Source organism: Vigna unguiculata, chromosome 7 (assembly GCF_004118075.2).
Source record: "Vigna unguiculata cultivar IT97K-499-35 chromosome 7, ASM411807v1, whole genome shotgun sequence".
NCBI lineage: Eukaryota > Viridiplantae > Streptophyta > Magnoliopsida > Fabales > Fabaceae > Vigna > Vigna unguiculata.
The window spans coordinates 404,698-428,115 of NC_040285.1; the positions used below are offsets into that span (position 1 = coordinate 404,698).

Genomic DNA, 23,418 nt, shown 5'->3' on the forward strand with positions numbered 1-23,418 from the left:
AGATAATTTGGTATATTTGTGAATTTAGTTTGTATTTTGATTGTATCGAAGTTTATTTAGATTTTAATTATAATTATAATTTAGTTTTAACTGAGAAAAATTTTAAAAAATTGTATTTTTTTAATTAAGTGGATCCGTGAGTCAACCCGTTTAACCCATCAACCCGTGGTGGGTCAGAACAGATTTGAATTTTTTTGACTCACTAGTAAATGAGTCAGGTTGAGTTGTCTCACTAAATTATTAACCCCTAATAAATTGAACTAGGCTGGACCACATTACCCGCATTCAACAACTCTAAGTAATAGGACCAAGTAAAGAAGTTCTCAGTCCGCAACAGAATAAATAGGTGTCTCGGAGAGGAATGTAAGCATCCTGAAATCACAACTCTATTGTATTCTGTGTATCTAACTTTCTTCCTCTTCCTTTGTCAAGAAAGATGTCAAACCCTTATATCAACGCCGCATTTCGTTCATCAAAAGAATACCAAGTGTATTTCTTCATGAAGAATAAGTATGTGAGGTTGCACTACACTCCCGGAACATACGATGACAAGATATTGACTAATCTGCGCTTGATCAGTAGTGGTTTTCCATCACTTGCAGGAACGCCATTTGCAGAATCTGGAATAGACTGTTCCTTCGACACTGAAGCGAGTGAAGCATATGTGTTCTCCGGCAACCACTGTGCCTACATAGACTATGCTCCCGGTACAACTAACGACAAGATCCTCGTAGGTCCTACCACAATTGCTCAAATGTTTCCTGTCCTCAAAAACACGGTGTTTGCGGATGGCATAGACTCTGCATTCAGATCAACCAGAGGAAAAGAAGTTTACTTATTCAAGGGCAACGAGTATTGTCGCATAGCTTATGATACCAAGAAGCTTGTTGGCAGCATTCGCAACATCGGTGATGGGTTTCCTGTTCTGAAAGGTACGATCTTTGAAAGTGGAATCGATGCGTGTTTTGCCTCTCATACGGAGTCTGAAGCTTACCTTTTCAAAGGAGAGAAGTATGTGCGCATCAAATTCAGCCCAGGTGCATATGATGACGCTCTTGTGGGTGATATCAGGCTTATCCTTAATGGTTGGCCGGTTCTCAAAGGCATTTTGCCGGTCACCTAACAAGGTTTTACTCCATTTTCGCTATCATCATCAACCACCGTAGTCTCATCTGAATAAATGGTGTCATAATATGCTACGAATAAGACTTCCATTGCCAAACTCTGTCTCTTTCTCTTTAATCTAACATTGGGATTGGATATGTCTGTTTGCTGTCCTAATGTAACATGTCTGAATGTTTGTGTTTGGTTTCCTGTAAGTGGATGTTTGTTTCCTATCGTCATGTAATTTGTGTACTTAATAATAAATAAAAGTAGGTGGTTTGATTTGGTTTGATACAATGATTATCATAGATTTAATTTAATCCATAAAAATATTTTTTATAACTTTATGGATAATTCTTATTAAAAACTCTTTTTTGGGTAAAGATCCATAATTTTATTTTATAACTGCATTAGCTTTTGATGTCAAAATGGTTAAAATAAATAAACTAGTTTTTGGAGGAGCAAGTCATAATTTTTCAAAGACTATGAAAGGTAAATGTGGTTGAATTGAATAAAATCATCGATTATGAGTGATAAACTCTAATATAACACAATTTAGATATGAAAGAACCTATTAAACTATTGAATAACTATTATTTTTCTAAACTTGGTTAAATAAATAAGCAAATTACATTAATCTCCCTCGATAAACCCTCCTTTTTTATCAGAAAAAAAATATAAATAAGTATTAAATAATATTTACAACCACGATAAACCAAACGATGATATGATATTGTAAATTACATTACTTATCTACGGTAACATTTGTCTAAAACTGTTACAATTATTATTAATATTATCTATAGTAACGTGTTTTAAAAATGTTACTGTAGCATACAAAATTTATATATAGCAACATTTCTAATAAATGTAACTAGATAAATGTTACTAAAACTAATAAGTCTTGCAGTGGGTATTGGGATAAGCATGGCAATATCAGAATCAACCAAGTAAGAAGATGAGGCTGGTTCAGCTGCAAACTCAATCGAATCTTTCGCTAAGTTACGAACCTAACAATGGCTACAACGTTCGGTTTCAGTGTCTCCTAACTCCACCACTATGTCTCTCACTCTAACCACGCAACCCCTAAACAACCTCATCACCAATCATCATACCATTTTCGTGTTCTGTGGCCCAAGTCTTGGCTATGGACACACTCTGTCCTTTTCAGACCAAAGGGTTTCTTCTTCCTTTGCCACTGTTGCCTGTTCTGCTGCCAATAAACCATCCCCTTCATCAGATATTAAGTACCTTTCTCTCTCTCTCTCTCTCTCTCTCTCTCTCTCTCACTTCTTTTATATCACATGGAGAATCAAATGTTAAAATTTTGTTAAAAACAGAAATTCCAATTTTCAAATGGTCTATGATTCATAAGAGAAATTGTATTTATATATTTTTTCTATATATGTGGAACGAACGAGAGAGTTTAGAAGAATAGAAAGAAAGTGTGTGGCAAGATAATTGACGTGATACATAGAGATAAACAGATAAAATAAACGTGTTATTGAGAAGCAGTTTACATTAAGGTATATTGATTCTTCTGTAATTTAATTGTAATCAGGATGTGTTACATGCGAGGCATGATCATACAAAATATTTTATATATATATATATATATATATATATATATATATATATATATATATATATATATATATATATATATATATATATGAATGAAATGATCATGAGAAGTAATGCCAAGAATGGAATTTAGTGGTTACAAATAAGTTCAGAGTTTCACCTATTCATGATATGCTTGGAATTTCAGGTAGTGAAGCTTGAAAAAGAAACATTAGGGTCAAACAGATATAGTTTTCATTGGAATTATCTTTGTCTTATAAACATGTTTATAGATGTTTGTTCTTGTTGCTTCCCAAGTAGCTTTAGGTTTTTATATGGAGTGTTGTTCACATAGAATGTTGTTCACAGAGAATAGAGATGAAGGGGTAGATATCAGAAAGAATATGATACAGATTCTCTTGTTTTGTAACATGATAAAACCTTAGACTAGTAACAGCGATAACAAGACAGACATCAAAATTACAATTAAATTGGACTCATTCAACTTCCACGATTTCATCCAGAGCATAGTTGTTTGTTGATACATTGGCATAGTTCACTTTGTTGAATCGAACCACAACAGGGTACCGAGTCTTGGGATCCTGCACAACAACCACATACCAATCAAATATGAACTACAAATCTGAGAGGGAATCACTGTCTTAGAGTGAGTTTAGAAGCACTAATTAACCTGATCAACAGCAACAACTGAGCCAGTTCCTTTGTACCAATACGATTCCTTCCTAAGAATCTTCACCTGTTTATTGCAAACAAAAAATATAAATTAACCCTCTTGCTTCAATACTTGGTAAACACAAACTTCAACTTAAGAACACAAACTGCAATGAATATACAACTAGTAAGATCCATCACTGTCCTTGTTCCTACATAGTTTCAAGATAAATGCTACAACTTACTCCCAACCGAAAATTTATTGAAAATTATAGAATTCCCCTTCTCACCATATATATTTTCAACAAGAAACTACACCGATACACTAAGGGTCGTGAGAGTTGAACCAGATTACACAGACTAGTCGAAAATAAGAAACATTTTTCTGGAACCAATTCAATAACTTCATCGGTCTTTAGTGTTATAAATCCAATTGTAGAGGAATGTTGAAAGGTTGAAAGTGAGTTAAATTGTGGGGGGTAACTGACCTTAGCACCTCTCTTGGGGCCAATAGGGGGTGGCTTTGGCTTTGCTTCAGCTTCAGGTGGGGGAGTGGCGGTGGCAGGTGCGGGTGCAGCCTCATCGGAGGCCCTTACAACAAGCCTAGAAACATTGTTCTTTGAGGGGAAGATGACCCTTGAAGGGGATGATGATGAGTTTGTGGTGGCAGCTGCAGCTGCAACGTTAAGAGACAACACAAACCCAGATGCTGCTGAGGCCATCTTCTTATGTTCTTCTGTGTCTTCTGTAACTTAGGTTGTCTCTCTACCTTTGCTGATCTCAAGCGTTGCAAAAGGACAAGAACAACAGAAGAAGCAGTGAGAGGCTTTGAATGAAGATGATGAATGTTTAGTTTGCGGAATTATCTGATCCCCAGAAATGTGCATCAATCGTTTCCACCACTGGGGTGGTGCCACTTGTGAACCATATCCCTTTCCATTGGATAATGTTATTACAACTCGGTGTGTGGCTTCTCTTCTCACTCTTCTATGCAACCAAGCCTGAAAATTCCAAATGCGCATTGGAAATGAAATATTACATTTATAGTTTTTTTTTTTTTTTTTTATCACAATTTCATCACACTTTTTTTCTAAGTTCTGGAAACCAGCATTTTATTTGAAAGATTTGAGTTTAGTTTCATACGAATCAATAACATGTTTTGCGAATAAAGATTTGAGTTTAGTTTCATTACATTTAAGAGAGAATACATAATAATATATATTAATTAGTTACAAGCACTAACTAGCATATTACACATATAGCATGTGTCATCATTTCCTAAAAGAATTACACACATATAGCACTGACGTTTTGAGCCCATTATGAGTCCATTAACCCGCTGAAATCCAATATAAGTAATCTACAGCCTATCTGTCATAATAAGGGGACTTCTCCTTGTACCCTAATGGTTTCTTCTTGTACCCCATTGGTTTCTCCTGTATCTCCAAAGAGTTTTTTAATTTCTTCTTTACCTTTTACAGTAAAAAATAAAAGTAAAATTTCTCTCTTCTTTATTTAATATAGTAGTCCACCCATGTACCCCAATATTCAATTTGACCTAGTTCCTGGAACAGCGGTCCTTTTTTCTCCACATCCATCATATCTTGTTTCTTCTCTTCGCATTGCAGCAACGGCCACACCCTCCACCTCCAGATTTCAGATTCGGAGTCCATTGTTATTGTGTTTTTAGTGCTTCACATCCTTTCGATCTTCACCTATTTAATCATTTGTATGTTTTATGTATGGAATCCATGTTTAAATTAGTAAATGAGTTTTGTTTGAATCTCTTTTTGGAAACAGACAAAGTGGAGTTCCGTAAAAGAATTTTTTTTCTCTATTAAAGAGCATTACGAATGTCGATATCCGATTCAAGTAATTACATTGCAGATGTCAACATCCCGCTTTTTTAAATATAGAAACAAATGTTGCTGTTGAATTGAAACATTACGGATGTTGACATTTGGTTCACGTTTTTGAATGCTTATTACGGATGTCAATTTTAAAATACATTATTACGGATGTCGACATCCAGTTCACGTTTTTGAACTGTGGATGACGACATTCGGTTCACGTTTTTGAATTGTGGATGGCGACATCCGGTTCATGTTTTTGAATTGTAGATGGTGACATTCGATTCACGTTTTTGAATGCTTGTTACGGATGTCAATTTAAAATACACTATTACGAATGTTGACATCCGGTTCATGTTTTTGAATGCTTGTTCTTTCAAAGAATAAAAATTAATAAACACATGTTAAAATTAAAAATAAATCGAAAGTGCACAAGCCATGTGACATTCATTTGTACAATGAACCAGATGTCCACATCTAGATTCATCACATACCGAATGTCCACATCCAGATTTAACACATATTGGATGTCCACATCCAGTCTAACACGTTTTTACAAATGTCGACATTCAATTCTACAATATAAATACCGGATGTCGACAATCAGTACTTAGATGATTATTTCATAAACACTTAGTTTCCTATTTCTGTTACCTCAGCAACAAACAACAGTCACCCAACAAGCACAATTAACAGTCATTACAAAATAAGTGTAGTGAAATATAAATGAAAAGGATTAGAGGCTGAGCGATTGGAATAGGGACCACAACCAGAGAGGTTCGAATAACATGACTACAATCAATGAAGTTTCAAAGAAAAAGCGTGCAAAGGACAAAACAGAACGAAACAAATTTGGAGGTGTTGTAGCTTAAGCGAGAAATTTGGATGAAATTCTTTAAACATCATAACTTGGCATGCTCACACAACATTTCATACCAATTATCTTCTTATATATGCATAATAACATTTTTATCTTAATTCATAGCAATAAGGACTACAAAATCCAATTGAAGTATACATCGAACATCCAAAGTAACCAAAACAACAAAAATAGGAAAACACAGCAATTGTCGCTATATATGAAATACATCCACCTGGTGAAAACCCTTTCTCTAACCACAGACTTCAAACAAAGATCCCACCAGTCAAAATGAAGATTCACGTGTCTAGAATCAGCTGTCAAAATTTTAGTTTAATCTAACGGTTAACGAAGCAAAATCTTCATTTTACCAATAAGACGCTGTGTAGGTAGCGTTGAGTGCCAGAAAGTGACGTCCAACGCTGATCAATTTGCAAAACCTATGCTCAACGCTACCTGGCCAATGTCAGCGCCAATCGATTCGCAAAAATGAGCGCTCAACGCTGCCACATGAGGCTTAGCGTTGTATCAAATATCAACAACATCAAATTAAGGTTTTTGAACAATTTGGACCTGTTCCATTACTCCAATTGGTACTCCTATAAACAATGGTAAAAAAGAGTTTTAAATTATACTAGGTCGCACCAATTAGGTTCATGATCCAACAACTCCATCTTTCTCAAATACCCTCAATTCAAACAATACAATCAATTTCAATTCAATCATTTAAGAGATCAACATACCACAATCACAAGCATCAATAATTCATTATAGCATATCAAATACTTCACAATCATACAAGATGTGACTCACTAACTCTAAAAGCTATTAGTTTTCCTTACCTGTTATCCTGCTTAGGTCGTTCTTTAAACGTCAAACGCCTCTAACCTCACAGGATGCTCTATCTATACATACAAACATCAGATTAGGACATAGCCTTATGATCACTAATCAGCAAAGACTCATATTGATGATTAAAACGATACATGCAAGCAGAAAAGGCACATGCGACAAAAAATACAAATAGACCAAAAAGATGGCAGAAACTCAACTTACGCGATCGAAAAAACTGATCGGTCTAATGTGAAAAGCTCGCCAAGAAATCAATCATATAATCTCGATTTTTCAATCAGACGATCAAAGAAACAAAACTCCTAGGGAGAAGTCAGAAAACTCTAAAAGAATGATTTTTAGAGATAGTATGTTTTAAAATAATAAAACTCTTTTAAAACGATTTTATTTATATTAAAATCTTTTAACATTAAAATTAACAAGTCTCACTATTTTTAATTCTCCATCACTTCTAAAATTTTATTTTGTAGATTTCACGCTCAAAAAAGCCTAAATATGAGGATTTTATAACAAATAACTCAAAAGACTTGATTGTCTTATAGTAGATACTAATATGTTCTAATATACATCCGAAAAATAAACTTCAAATCAAATTTTTAATTTGGAAGGTAAAATTTGTACTCTTTACTATAATAATTTAGTTATATTTATACTAAATGAGATCTCCATCAAATTTCTTTCAAAATTTATATAATTATATATTTCGAATCAGAATATCTTATGGTAGTATAAGAACGAGAAGATGACATAGTGAACAAAGATTTTTTATGTGTCCAATTTCTTAGCCATTTAGGTTAGGCATATTACTCATCCCTTTAACCTTGTCTCCTACACTAATCTGAACAATGATTAAAACTTTCACAAAAATTTTATATATATATATATATATATATATATATATATATATATATATATATATATATATTTATGTAGTATTTTTATACTCTTTTCATATATAAAGATTAACGACATTCTTTATTTAATATATTAAATTATAATATTAAAAAATATTATTCGGCATATATATTTATATTTTTATATTAACAAATTAAAATATCCTTGCTAGTATGAATGGTGCAACTTATAGAGTTTATGAGATGATACAAACAGCACGGTTTAAATAAGACAGTAAAGTATTAAAGTATGGGAAGCTGAGATAAGAGTGTAGAGACCAGAAGGCTCATAACATTGATGTGATGGCAAACGGCACATGCACAAGTTATATGCTATACATCCCATCCCACCCTAACAAATTATATTTAAGGAAGACATCGAAAGAACATTGTCGGTTGTTATTAGGTTACGTGTAACCCGACCCGACCCTTTAACCTTATCCGGAAGAGCTATGTTCTAAACAATGATTAAAAAATTCATTTTTTTATATATAATTCAACCGTTATATTTTATAATTAAAAATTTTGAGTTATTAAAATTAATTGTTAGTGAGATATAACTTAATAAGTTTGCCATTTATTATAAGTAGAGTACTTCATGATCATTTTTTCAACTTAAGAATAATATGTATAAAAATGATTTTGTGATAAATATTTTGTTGATAAAATTAACAAAATTATTAAATAGAATAGTTTTTTATTTTTTTATGAAAATCATAAAGATAAAATAATAAAATGTCAAGATCTTCTTATCAAAAATAGTATTTGTCAAATAAAAATTTTGTGAAAGTATATTTGAAAAAAAAGAAGAAGAAGAAAGCAAAGTACGGCTAAAAGATCATGTAACACATTTGTTACATGCTTTACCTAGAAATAATTGTTTTCACGGTAGCTTCAGTATACCGAGGAAGGAAATTCCTACTTCATGACAGTATAAATAGGTGCCTCGGAGAGGAATGTAAGCATTCTCAAACCAAATCATATCTCTCCCTTCAACTCTATCTATCTATCTTATTCATCCTTTTGTGAACAAAAATATGTCAAGTTACATAGATTCTGCATTTCGTTCATCAAAACCAAATGAAGTTTATTTCTTCTTGAAAAATAAGTATGTGCGGGTGTATTACACTCCTGGAGACACAAAGGATAAGATCCTCACTGATCTGCGTTTGATCTGTGATGGCTTTCCATCACTTCTTGATACGCCGTTTGGAGAATATGGAATAGACTGTGCCTTCGATACTGAAGCTAGCAAAGCATATATCTTCTCCACCAATCTTTGTGCCTACATTGACTATGCTCCAGGAACTACAGATGACAACATACTGTCGGGTCCTATGACAATTGCAGCCATGTTTCCTGTCTTGAAAAATACTGTGTTTGAGAATGGTATAGACTCTGCATTTAGATCAACCAGAGGCAAAGAAGTTTACTTATTCAAGGGCAATAAGTATGGTCGCATAGCTTATGATTCCAAGCAGCTTGTTGGCACCATTCGTAACATCAGCGATGGATTTCCTGTGTTGAAAGGTACCATCTTTGAAAATGGAATTGATGCATGTTTTGCTTCTCATAAGGAGGGTCAAGCTTATCTTTTCAAAGGAGAGAAATATGTAAGGATCAATTTCACCCCAGGGGATACTCATGACACTCTTGTGGGTGATGTGAGGCCTATCCTCGATGGTTGGCCATGTCTTAAGGGCACTCTGCCTCGCGACAATAAAGGACTTGATGCTCATTCTCACTCTGATCATCAAGAACCTTACCCTGATCAGCATGATGAGCTTTGATTATAAAAGAAACAGATGTGATAATATGATAAGAATAAGGCATCTGTAGCCAATGTTTGCTTCCATTTCTTTCCTAGTGTAAAATTAGGATTTGATGATGCTTGTTTGTTTTCTTTCATAATGTAACAAGTGTGTGTGGATGTTTGTTTTCTGTTCTTGTATGTGTATTTAATGGCTTAATAATTAATAGAAGTGTGTTGTTTGGTTTAACAAAGCATTTCAAACTTTTTTACCTTGGAACAATTATATATTTTGGCAGAGTTGATTTTTGAAACGAAAATGATATATAGACACAAAAGTAAACTCATTTTGACACCTAACTTACGTGGCATTTAATTTGTAATTTAAAGTTTAATAAAAATGAAAAAGAGAACCTACACACCTGTGGGTGGGTCAAAATTTAAAGAGGAAAAATTGTTTTTTCAAGTTTTTTCCAAATTCAAACACGCACTCCAAGCTTTCCTCATCACAACAAGCTCTTCTTCGATTTTTCTTTTTCATTGTTTTTTAGATTTTTTTCTCATTTCTAATCATGTTAAAATGAATACTTGAACTGTTTGACTCGTTTCCATACCAATTTCTTGGATGATCATATATAATTTTGCAATTGTGCTTTTAATCGTTAATTTTTAGGGTTCACGAATTAGGATTTTACATTTTACTCGATATTTTGTATGATTTCAATTTCTAAACTTAATTGATGTTTATTCAAATTGTTTTGCATCTTTAATTTGTTCATCCATCCTTTTCTTGGTCACACTCGAATTTTCCATGCGTCTTCACACATGAACATCTATGCATTTTTAGTTTTCCATTGTTTAGGTTCTGTTAGCATATTCTTTGATCTGTGTAGATTAAGTTACTTATGACGTATGTGTGGAGTACTAATGGATTAAATTACAATCACAACAAAATTCGTCAAATTTGTTGCTACCTCATTCACAGCAGTCACAGCCACTAGGTTCATAACAACAATTAATGCCTCAGATTCACACTTAGCCCACACAGTTGCAACAATGGTGTCTCTTCGTGACAGAACAATGGTGTGTTTTGAACCCGAAACCTGTGAACCCTAAAGCAACACAAACGAATCAAAAACGCAAAAAGAAAAAAACAAAATACGAAGGGAAACCCATTTTTCGAACTCACCAGTAGCGAGAGGTGATGATTTAATCGGTGACAATGGATGGCGCGACAGAGGTGACGACGCACGACGGACAACAACTGTAGTTGGTGGGCGGCAGAGATGGACAATGGTGGTGACAGAGAGAGCGAATAGGGTTTTGCGCACAAAGAGTTGTGAGAAGACAATGAATAGTGAAATGATTTCGCGATTTGGGAATTTAACAGACTTTATGACCTCGGTTCAATTAATAACTGAGGCCTAAAGTCCCTTTACTGCTTTGGTCCCTAAACACCAGAGGCAAAAAATGTTGACGTTGGTGACAATTTTGAAATTTTGCTTATTGAGCTGCCTTATAGGCTTCAGTTCTTTTGTAACCGAGGCCTAAAGTCCCTTTACTGCACCAGTTTTCAGATACCCGAGGCAATATAGTTGGACGAAATTGCAAAAATGCCACCGCCTCCTTATAGGTTTCGGTTCTGCTATAACCGAGGCCTATAAGGCAAAATAAAATGTCAAATCTGCACTAGTGAAGTTATGTTGGATATTTTGGTCATTAGTTGCAGTTCTTAAAAAAAAAAAACTTTAATGCAAACAAAAAATGTTGAATGTGAACATAATATAAGACAAAAAGGATTTCCATTACCACTAAATTCAATATCACCTTATTTGGATGGTGGGCATGAAAAAAAGTCCCATAAGTTACTTATGAGTTATGTGGGGAGTACTGATAGATTAAGTGGGGATGTATGTTAGATATTTTGATAAATAGTTGCAGTTCTTAAAAGGAAAAAAACTTCAATGTTAACAAAATTGAAGGACAAAATTGAAGGTTCAATTACGCCTTTCTAATACATCATTTTGTTATGGTATGTTGGACATTGTGTATTAAGCACAAGTATCATGTTTCTCAAGGAACTTAGCGAATGGACCAGGGTGTTGTCCACTTTCATCATATCATCTATGATACTCACTACCTCTATTTGACCTTATGATTCTAACAATTCTATTTAATTGCCTTTCAACTTCATTTATATAAACTTTTCAAGACATTCACTGATTGATATTTCTCATGCAGTAGATAGAGTTGTCCATAATGCAAAAAATCACCAATAAAGGTGATGAAGTACTTCACTCTATTGAAGAAATTTACATCAAACAGACCAATGTGTATGATTTCAAGAAGTTCAGTGTTTCTTGTGGCTCCTTTCTTTGTGTGTTTTGTTTGTTTGCCTATAATACAATCCACACATGCATTCAGGTCAGTAAAATCCAAATCCGTAAAGTCTTCAAATGAAACAAAAATTATTAAAGAAGATAAATTTTTTATATTACCTAGAAAATGAAATGTTTATGTTATTGAAGACTTAAATTGAGAGTGTTAAACAATCTCATGCGAAAAGAAAATATACAATAAATAAAAATATTAAAAAGAAGTAGAAATATTTAAACGTGAGACATAAAAAATATTTAGTTGATATACATCATTTGAAAATAATTACATAAATGTTATGATAAGACGAAAATAAGTTTGGAGATGCGAATGAATATCATGAAAACCAAACAATTAAAATAAATAAAAAATAAAAAGTGTGTAGTATATATATATATATATATATATATATATATATATATATATATATATATTTCTGTAGTAATTTTATACTCTTTCCATATATAATGATTAACGACATTCTTTATTTAATATATTAAATTATAATATTAAAAAAAATTATTCGGCATATATTTATATTTTTATATTAACAAATTAAAATATCCTTTATAGTATGAATTAATGGAGCAACTTATAGAGTTGATGTGGGAAAAGAGCACGGTTTAAATATGACAGTAAAGTATTAATCTATTGGAAGCTGAGATAAGAGTGTAGAGACCAGAAGGCTCATAACATTGATGTTGATGGCAAACGACACATGCACAATTAGTTAGATATCATTTGTTTACGTGTTCGAATTTAGTAGTTTTTAAGGTTACCTGTTACCCCTCTCTAAACCTTATCTTCAAGTACCACAGCCCCAACAACGACTAAAAATATCCAAAAGTTTTAGCACGTTTGCCCTTTATTTAAGAAGAAATAATTATTTCAATAATTATTTTTATTGTATTAATCCAACTGCTATAAATTAAAAGTTATCATTCAAAAAATATCAAATGACAGTACAACTATAAGACAATTTTATAAACTAAATCTACTAATAAAATAATAAAAACTTAATTTTGAAGTATTAAAATTTATTGTATATAATTATTAAAAAAAAAAAATTTAAAACAATATCATTGTCCTAAATGATTTGTTTTCTCACGTGTTGCGCGTGCTTTGGACCAGCATTCAATTTTGTCCGGTTGTCTACTGCGTATACTGCCGACTACATTCAATTTAGGGGATAATATAGTTTTCCATAATTATCTTAAATTTTATAATACAATTTAATAATTAGTTTTATTTTCTATGTCATGTGGACCTCTTTTAAAAATTGTTTTGAAACTATTTAACAACCATTTCAGATTTATACCAAGATAATTATCACTGCAAAAATAATTTTTGTATTGTAAAATGAAAGTAATAAGAAGTAAAAGATCAAGTCAAAAGTAAAACAATTTTAAATATCAAAATATCATCGTCCTTTCGAGCATGAAGTCCTTTTTCTATGACTTTCCAAAGACAGGAGTAAGAGATTTTAAATAAATAAAACTAAAACATTTTTAAATCAATTATACGGACTAATACTTTTAAGTTATTTTACTTATTTTTATCAGTAATATATATATATATATATATATATATATATATATATATATATATATATATATATATATATATATATATATATATATATATATATATATATATATATATATATATATATATTCCTGTAGTATTTTTTATACTCTTTCAATATATAAAGATGAACGATATCCTTTATATAATATTTTAGGTTATAATATTAGAAAAATATTATTCAGCATATACTTATCGAGTTTATTTATATATTACAGATTAAAATATCCTATGATAGCACGAATGGAGCAACTTATAGAGTTTATGTGATGAGGCAAACGGCACGGTTTAGATAAGACAGTAAAGTATTAATTTATTGGAAGATGAGATAAGAGTGTAGAAGCCACCAAAGTTCATAACATTGGTTTATGTGATGACAAAAAGCACATGTACATTATAGATAACATTTGTTTACGTGTTCCAATTTAGTTTTTTTTTTTAAACAAAAATGAATAAATTAAAAAGAACACTTAAGAATACTCTAATTCTTATACAAATTAACTTATACAATAAATACTAAATCTTGGCATCATGACCAAATAACAGGAAATCTACAACTTTTAGGATACATGCTAACCTTATCCCCAAAAGCCACAGCCCCAGAAACGATTAAGAGTATCCAAAATTTTTAATACCTTTGCCCTTTTATTTAAGATGAACTAATAACATAAAACAAATTATTTAAGGAAGACACCCAAAGAATATTGTCGGTTTTTATTAGGTTACGTGTAACCCGATCCTTTAACCTTATCCGGAAGAGCATGTTCTGAACAATACTAAATTTTTTTTATATAACAGTAATATTTAAATGGCTCACTATAATAATCACAAATTTTGAATTAATAAATTAATTGATAATGAAATATTTTCTTATTGTATAAATTTGCTCCCGTGATATAAAATTCTGCATATGCATGTAAATTAACACGTTTGCCATTTATTGGAAGAAAAGCACTTTGTGGTCGTCCCTTTCAACTTGAGAATAACACGTTTGCATATGCATGTAAATTAACACATTTGTCACATGCTTTACGTAGAAATAATTGTTTTCACGGTAGCTTCAGTATACCGAGGAAGAAAATTCCCACTCCATGACAGTATAAATAGGTGCCTCTGAGAGGAATGTAAGCATTCTCAAACCAAATCATATCTCTCCCTTCAACTCTATCTATCTATCTTATTCATCCTTTTGTGAACAAAAATATGTCATTCCCTCCACCAAATGATCCTTCCAGAGGATGTTCCTCAGAATTCTCACAGCCTCTAGGGCAACAAGATTTGGCTGAAGCTCGAAATTTGTTGGAGAATCTGAACCGTGTTAACGTTGTTCAAGGAAACTTGACAGAAGTTGTATACAGAACAGGTGACCTAGATCTTGATATCCGTCGCCCTGTGTATCGTTGGGACAGAAGGCCCTACCAAGAGATCTTTGCTAATGGCTTCCAAGCATGGCCACAGGGACAAACTCCCAACAACACTTACTATGATCTGCTTCACTTCATTCAACATGCAGGTGCTCCTCTTGATTCAAACAGGCCTCCAACTACAACACACGCCTTTGTGAGCACCACTCTCAACAATGCATGGCAACCAACCCCTTCCACCCAGGTCCTCCCACCAGGCTCTCAGATTCAGTTTTATCGCTATGAAGTTTATGCTCCTGGTGGCATTTGGGTCGCTGTCACCCTTGGGAATCGATACTCCTACGTTTCTCAGGCTGAGGTTTGCTTTGCCGGAGGCATTGCTCCTCAGTACATTCGATCCTGTCTCATATTCACAGCAACACGTGAAGCCGGATCAAGGTTCTATCTCATGCTATTTTTATAATCAACTACTCATCTTATCAATCAATAACTTATACTGTGTGCAGGTATGTGAGATTACGGAGAGAAACAAGATTGATCATAAACAGGAATTTCAATCCAGAGTCCGCTCCTTACAATCAAGTAGTAATTGTTATGCCTGTTTACTACTACAGGGATGATAACGGTGACAACAGATACCTACCAGAAGAAACTTATCCGCCTATCAGAGAGAAAAGACTGGTCTTGGAAGCTGATAACGATGCTGTTCTTGACTGGTATACTACTAAAGTTGTAGAGGTACCAAGTTACATAGATTCTGCATTTCGTTCATCAAAACCAAATGAAGTTTATTTCTTCTTGAAAAATAAGTATGTGCGGGTGTATTACACTCCTGGAGACACAAAAGATAAGATCCTCACTGATCTGCGTTTGATCTGTGATGGCTTTCCATCACTTCTTGATACGCCGTTTGGAGAATATGGAATAGACTGTGCCTTCGATACTGAAGCTAGCAAAGCATATATCTTCTCCACCAATCTCTGTGCCTACATTGACTATGCTCCAGGAACTATGGATGACAAGATACTGTCGGGTCCTATGACAATTGCAGCCATGTTTCCAGTCTTGAAAAACACTGTGTTTGAGAATGGTATAGACTCTGCATTTAGGTCAACCAGAGGCAAAGAAGTTTACTTATTCAAGAACAATAAGTATGTTCGCATAGCCTACGATTCAAAGCAGCTTGTTGGCAGCATTCGCAACATCGGTGATGGGTTTCCTATTCTGAAAGGTACGATCTTTGAAAGTGGAATCGATGCGTGTTATGCTTCTCATGTGGAGTCTGAAGCTTACCTTTTCAAAGGAGACAAGTATGGGCGAATCAAATTCAGCCCAGGTACATATGATGACACTCTTATAGGTGATGTGAAGCCTATCCTCGATTTTTGGCCATGTCTTAAGGGCACTCTGCCTCGCGACAATAAAGGACTTGATGCTCATTCTCACTCTGATCATCAAGAACCTTACCCTGATCAGCATGATGAGCTTTGATATAAAAGAAACAGATGTGGTAATATGATAAGAATAAGGCTTCTGTAGCCAATGTTTGCTTCCATTTCTTTCCTATTGTAAAATAAGTGTGTGTGGATGTTTGTTTTCCGTTCTTGTATGTGTATTTAATGGCTTAATAATTAATAGAAGTGTGTTGTTTGGTTCAACAAAGCATTTCATAATGATAATTCTCTCTAGAACGCACTACATTTGTGTTTCTCCCTCTCTCGTTTTCACCTTCTTCCACCCTCCTCTAACCATCCACATTGTTACCGCCATTGAGTGCAGTATTGTTGCTCATGTTGCAACATGTACTTGGGTCGTCATCACTGCTTGCTAGGTTCTCATGGTTCACGTTCATGCAACTACTAGGGTTGGCATCCCATTGTTGTCAGGGTTCTCGTTCACGTTGCTAGTGGAGGTGTCCGTGTTTACATCGTTGCTGCTGGTCTCCGCGTCACTTGTGCTTTCATTCGCTGCTCTATTTTAGTTTTATTATAAACTTCATATATATATATATATATACTAAATGTTCCCATTAACATACAAACCTAACAATCAGTGATGAAACTTAAAAAAAAAAATTTAGAAGTGTCAAATTATATTTTTTATGTATAAATTATGTTTTTTACTTAAATAAAAAAATTATCATGATTAATCTTTTTAATTCATTGAATTCACATTACAAGTGGATTTGAATTTCTATGTCAATTCAAAGCTGATTTGAATTTCTATTTCAATTCAAAGCTTTTCAATTAATTGATTATATGTAGCGAAATTTGTACTACAGTCCACAAATACATTCATTAAATTTACAAAGATTGTCATATGAAGGGATGTAAAAAAATCTGCACCCGTGGATATTAGTGGATAAAATCCGCAACGGGTAGGAAACAAATATTAAAAATAGATATCCGCTACCCATGGGTACGGGTATTTTTGATACCCGCATATTAACGGGGTATGTACGGGTATCATAGTATCTGTACCGTGAATACCCGTACCCGCTAAACATTAATTCACAAAAGTACCCTCATATATATATATATATATATATATATATATATATATTAGTAAAACATATTATGGTCTAATTTTTTCTAAGTTGCACATCTTATCTTCTGTCTTCATTCTTCAAACTTCAATAGTATTGGTACGTTGTCTTCTTCCAATTACACTCTTGACATTCTTCTCTATCCTTTATTTGAAATTGGACATATACATCAAATCCTATATAGACAATAACGTTTATGGTATGCTTGTTGTCAAATGATGGAATCAAAATAAGAATACTTGGCACGTGGCAAATGAGGTTTATTATTTGTTTATTTTGTTTATTTTTTAGGAATTAATTGGAGAAAGTGGACTTTTTTATCAAAACATTAATTAAAGAATTTTCATTGTGTTGAACGTTGTTTTATATCTACTTTTATCATTATTTGGACTTGTATGAACTTGAGTTTATTTGAACTTTATTTAAAATTTATGACATTGATGTATTTAATTTTATTTTATTTGAATTTATGATTAAATATTTATTTTTTAATAATTTTGTAAATATCTGCGGGTACCCGTGGATACCCGCGGATATGAAAAAAATAGACGGGTACTCACATAATGGATGCCCGCATAACGGATATGGATACGAGTATGAGACATATATTTATCTAGTGGATAGGGTACGGGAAACTACTACTCGTACCCTATCCGCCCCGTTGACATCCCTAAATACATTGTATTTAATGAATACTTTACATTTAAAGTTATAGTATAAAGTACATTCACTAAAGTATATTAGTTATTGTATTTTTAAAAATATAATATATTTATAGGAAAAGAAATTGATTGATAAATATATATTATTAATAAAGTTTATTAATTTAGCTTAAGAAATGTGATTTTTATATTTTTTTTACGTTATCGATTAATTATTAAATAAAACAAGTTAAAACTTTGAATTTATATTATTATTAATATTGAAAACATATGTGTTTTGTATATTTGTGTTTAGTATAGTAGAAGAGTTATTATTATAACTTTTATTAAACTAAAAAATATAATTAAATTAATTTTTATAAAAATATAACTACGGAAGCGAATAATTTTATATTCGTTTAATGTGTAGGTAGTTTTTTTTATTATGAGATTCTTTTATGTAATTTATTTTTTTAATCTTTTAAATAATGACTTTTTAAATTAAAATAATTATCTTATCAATCATTTTTTATTTTTATTATTTTTTCTTTATTACCGAATTCAAACTAAAATAAATACTTATAATAAACAAATTTAAAAATTATTTATTTTAATTTTTATAATTATAACAATATATTGATTATTTTTATCATAAAAAAGTGAATATACATACTAGTCATGCATATGTTTTCACTATTGAAAGTGAATGTTTTTTTCTCTAATGCAGAATCTTCAAAATTCGTTGGTATTTATATTTTTAATATTTGATATTTGTATTTTTAATATGCATTAAAATTAGTGTCAATCAACATATTTTAAACACACGATATTGTGATCATTGATATTATTATATTTGATTTTATTTACTTTTATGTTTAATTATTATTTTATTTTTGGATTTGTTTGATATTTCAGATTTTATTCAATAAGAATGGATAAAGATTATATTAAATGAAGAATTCATAATAATACATTACACCCAAGTCACCTTAATAAAGAAGTTAGCTAATCTTAGACATACCGAACACAAAACTAAAATATTGATGTTAAATTTTGAATGTCCTTCTACCTTTAAGTGTATGTTTTTTTTACCTATATGTATTAGATATAATGAATATAATGAATATAATAATAATAAATAAGAAGCAATAAATACATCTAATAAAAAAAACATTAACTAATAACAATTAATAAATAATATATTAAATAAATAGATTTGAACGTTTCTTTACATTAATAAAAAGAATATTCTATATTAAATGAGTATACCTCTTAAGATACTATAAAAGTTAGAATTGGGTTTCTGATTTTCTCATCTAGAAATCCAAAATGGCCACTACCTTAATTCCATTTTTTCTACTCATTGTTGTTTCAAATATAGCGATAGCAAATGCTATATTTGAATCGAATGAGGCTAATATTGTGGTCATAGATTCTGCACAACAACGTCTTATTAGCAACACTAAAAACAAAAGATTTCATGTTCTTCCGAAAGGACCTGTTCCACCTTCTGCACCTTCACATGGTTGCAGCACTCCACCTTGTCCACCTTCAAATGTTGTTAACAACATTAAAAGCAAAGGATTTCATGTTCTTCCCAAAGGACCTGTTCCACCTTCTGCACCTTCACATGGTTGCAGCGCTCCACCTTGTCCCCCTTCAAATGTTGTTAACAACATTAAAAGCAAAGGATTTCATGTTCTTCCCAAAGGACCTGTTCCACCTTCTGCACCTTCACATGGTTGCAACGCTCCACCTTGTCCACCTTCAAATGCTGTTAACAACATTAAAAGCAAAGGATTTCATGTTCTTCCCAAAGGACCTGTTCCACCTTCTGCACGTTCCACCTTCTGACCTTCACCTCCATGCACCCATCCACCTTGTCGAAATAGAGTCAACTAATTCACTATAACAGTGACATTATTGCACCAACTCAACATCTTCTTTAGATACAAATGTGTGACTTTGTTTTCATTCTCCAAAATCAATAAGGGAGGATCAAGATACCTATTTGTAATAAAACAATTGAATAATGTTAATATTAAATAATTTAATATTTTCATACTGAATCACACCCTTTAATCAGTAACTCCTTAATTTTTTCTTCTTATCTTTTGTTCCATTGAATTAAATTAAATTAATATAATATGTACCGGGGCGGCTCAAAAGTTTGGGAGGTCTAAAGCAAACTTAAAAAATGAGACTTTTTTATTTAAATTTTATTTTTTGAACTTTTTTTGATGCAAAATTATTTATTATATTGTCATAATTAATTTCATTTAACATTTTTTTCAATTGATAATATGGTTAATTCATTTAATCTTTATTGGGATATTGTTATCTTAAATAAGTTTTTATTATCTTTAGCTTGTGAAACTTCTTAGAGCTGAAACAACTGACACGGGAAATTGTTAACATCCTCCTCCTCGCTACTTCTCTTTCTCTATTGTTGTTTTGACCTAAATTTATATTGTTATTATCTTGTTCATTCAAAGAGTAGTCACATCTATTTTTTAATTTATTTTCATATTACTAAGTTATAAGATTTTATTAAAGCTACTTGATTTATTATTATTATTATTATTATTATTATTAATATTCAAACTACATTTAGATAACACATATGCTTCGATTATTGAAAGTGAAAAGTGAATGATTTCTTGTTGTCGTTGCTGTGATCTTATGCGGATAGTTCAAAATTCACTAATACTTATATTTTTCATGTACATCAAAATCAAAATCAATTAATAAATTTTAAAAATACATTAGATTGACAATAGAAAAAGCATAGAAGATAATTTGTATTTATATAACTTTAAGAGAACATTTATTGAAAGAGTAAAACCAAAACATATAATCTTTATTAATAGTATACATACATACAATATATATATATATATATATATATATATATATATATATATAATTTTTGAACTTTTTTGTTTGCACTATGTATTAGATCTGATATATTTGGAGTGTAGAATTATTGTTGGTATAACACATTTTAAATGTTGAAAATGTTTCAACTAATAGTATAAACCTGCTAAGATGGGATGTTGCAACACATTATTTTTATATAATACATGTGTTTACTTTTTTTTTTGTGATAATAAGAAATTGTAAAAGTAATTTTATTATTATTGTATATTATTATAATTAGAAAATCAAATATAAATAATTTTAATGATTTTATTGTAAATAATTTTTATTTTTTTTGTAGGCCGTTTTATAATTATAAAATATTTAAATTTAAAAAATATTAAATTGAGAAAAACAATTAAATTTAAAGAAGTAGTCATTTAAGGAGTAAAATTAATAAAATAATTTTAATTTTAAAAAAATATTTAAAAGAGTAAATTTGAAAACTAATTATGGACACCAAAAATATTTCCCTTTATATGTATATATAAACAAGTATATATAAAAGTAAAGATGTTTAAAATTTAAGTATTTATAATGATACAATTTAAATATGTAATATATTTAATAAAGTATATGAATACATATGCAGTGAAAATTCATATATTTCATAATTAAGAGTTATATTAATTTGGAAAAAAAGCATAAGTAGATTCATCTAATTTCATAAAAAATCTCTAAAATTATAATTAAGATTCATACTAATTTAAGAAAAATTTAATTTGAGACGACGATAATATACATAAATTATAATATAAGATATCAATCTTGATATACGAGAGATATTGTAATAATACGTTATTAAATTTTGTTCTCCTACATGTGTTATTTGATTTATCTCTTTACCTCTTTTTTTACTTTCATACTTTTTCTATGATTTATTGTGAAAGAATTTTATAAAAAAAAATCTACTCTCTTTTAATAATCAATATCCATCAAATTGATTTTTATTTTATTTTTTAAACAATAAATATATATAAATAAAATAAATGAGATGGTAAAAAAACTTTACTAAAATTAATATAAATAATATAATAATATATAATTTTAAAATAAATAAATATATAAAAAGAAAATTAAAACATTTTGGGAGTAACGTGATTCCCCTGTATCATAACAATAGTCCACTGTTCCTAACAACATAACAAAAAACAAAAGTATACATCTAATAAAATATAAAAATAATTATCATCCGCATCAATTAAAAATCTGTGTCTACACATTTCATCCTCTGCATTTACCAGCTGTGAAATTAGTGCAGTAATAGAACTTCCTCAGCATTAAGATGTTGTTATCCATAGCTTGTTTTTCTAAGTTCTTCTTCTAGACTGTTTTTAGTTATGATGTTGAATTTTGATAACTTGTAACACTAAAATTTCCAAAAAAAGAAAATTAGATATCATACAATATTTTTAACCATCTCTATCAAGATAATGAATTTGAATATCATAAAAATATGTTTCATAAGTTACTTATTAAATTTTAAGATATCAAACTATGATAAATAAGTAATAAGTTTTAAATTTATCTAAGTCGCACACAAATAATTAATCTTCCAACAACATCATAGTTATTTCAGATCCTACCAAATACAGAATTAAATAAATTTTTCAATAACAATACATATATGCATTTGATTGAAATAAAATACAAGTCCATAAAAAATTATGCATTCTAAATTATCTACATCTTAATAAAGAATAATGAAAACTTTTTTTTTTTTTCAAACCATGTATAAATCAAATTTAACTTGTAAAAGAAATTATAAGTATTTATAAAATAATTACTCAATTAGATTTTATATAATATATTAGAAGTAGAATATATGACTCTACGTAAGATCTAGTTTTACAGATATGAAATAGTTCTAACAAAAAAATATTGAAAAAATGTAAATGGACTGTTATAAAATAGTTTTCATTAATTTTTCAAATTAAATTATGTATTGTATAAATCAATTTTAACTTGTAAAAAAGATTATAATTATTTATAAAAGATTTAAGGTAAGTATACAAATAAAATGAAACAAAACTGTGAATTGATCGAAGGATTTCGAAAATATTGTAAAACATACATGGTATACATGCTATGTTGTATAGTCCAAACTCAATTGAGGTCATTTTTAATTCACTGGTAACCTCTGAATTCTGTACCTCCATTTTTGAACAATATTTTTTTTTGGTTTTTATCTTATAATTACCCACCCACATGATGCGTTGTTTGTTGATGTTGGACTCAGTCACTCACTTCTTACATTTGAAGAGATGTTTTCGAGAGATGATCATAACAATGTTGTTATGTTCTCTACTAAAAAGAAAAATAAAAACAAATATTAAAGCAAAATTTAATAATTAAAAATGAATTGATTATTGTAGTTTCCCAATCAAACAATGCTCGATAGTTAAAAAGATGATAATAGTTAGAAAGAAAAAGACAAATCAATCTG

General features: G+C 30.6%; 4 protein-coding genes across 4 annotated transcripts; 3 read left to right on the forward strand and 1 right to left on the reverse strand.

Annotated features, from left to right (window-relative positions):
• Nucleotides 1–332: 332 nt before the first annotated feature.
• On the forward strand, nt 333–1,398 carry LOC114190377 (albumin-2-like). The gene has a single exon (XM_028079229.1). It carries the CDS (start codon nt 437–439, stop codon nt 1,121–1,123), a length of 687 nt encoding a protein of 228 aa, XP_027935030.1. The 5' UTR covers nt 333–436; the 3' UTR covers nt 1,124–1,398.
• A 1,628-nt stretch (nt 1,399–3,026) lies between these two features.
• LOC114190251 (photosystem I reaction center subunit IV, chloroplastic-like) lies at nt 3,027–4,286 on the reverse strand. The gene is made up of 3 exons (XM_028079061.1): nt 3,828–4,286; nt 3,359–3,424; nt 3,027–3,269 (listed from the first exon to the last, which is right to left on the reverse strand). Exons 1-3 carry the CDS (start codon nt 4,059–4,061, stop codon nt 3,165–3,167), a joined length of 405 nt encoding a protein of 134 aa, XP_027934862.1. The 5' UTR covers nt 4,062–4,286; the 3' UTR covers nt 3,027–3,164.
• A 4,451-nt stretch (nt 4,287–8,737) lies between these two features.
• LOC114190114 (albumin-2-like) lies at nt 8,738–9,793 on the forward strand. Its single transcript, XM_028078884.1, has one exon. It carries the CDS (start codon nt 8,831–8,833, stop codon nt 9,581–9,583), a length of 753 nt encoding a protein of 250 aa, XP_027934685.1. The 5' UTR covers nt 8,738–8,830; the 3' UTR covers nt 9,584–9,793.
• A 4,832-nt stretch (nt 9,794–14,625) lies between these two features.
• Nucleotides 14,626–16,542, forward strand: LOC114190113. The gene is made up of 2 exons (XM_028078883.1): nt 14,626–15,305; nt 15,374–16,542. The coding sequence occupies exons 1-2, from the start codon at nt 14,707–14,709 to the stop codon at nt 16,356–16,358; spliced, it is 1,584 nt and encodes a 527-aa protein (XP_027934684.1). The 5' UTR covers nt 14,626–14,706; the 3' UTR covers nt 16,359–16,542.
• Nucleotides 16,543–23,418: the final 6,876 nt, after the last annotated feature.

Bases quoted from the DNA above. Each gene is read 5' to 3' on its own strand.
- LOC114190377 (XM_028079229.1), top strand. From the start codon at position 437: ATGTCAAACCCTTATATCAACGCCGCATTTCGTTCATCAAAAGAATAC.
- LOC114190113 (XM_028078883.1), top strand. From the start codon at position 14,707: ATGTCATTCCCTCCACCAAATGATCCTTCCAGAGGATGTTCCTCAGAA. The intron at 15,306-15,373 runs GTTCTATCTCAT...TACTGTGTGCAG, and splicing joins ACACGTGAAGCCGGATCAAG to GTATGTGAGATTACGGAGAG.
- LOC114190114 (XM_028078884.1), top strand. From the start codon at position 8,831: ATGTCAAGTTACATAGATTCTGCATTTCGTTCATCAAAACCAAATGAA.
- LOC114190251 (XM_028079061.1), bottom strand. From the start codon at position 4,061: ATGGCCTCAGCAGCATCTGGGTTTGTGTTGTCTCTTAACGTTGCAGCT. The intron at 3,425-3,827 runs GTCAGTTACCCC...TGCAATAAACAG, and splicing joins GCCCCAAGAGAGGTGCTAAG to GTGAAGATTCTTAGGAAGGA. The intron at 3,270-3,358 runs GTTAATTAGTGC...GTTGTTGTGCAG, and splicing joins CAGTTGTTGCTGTTGATCAG to GATCCCAAGACTCGGTACCC.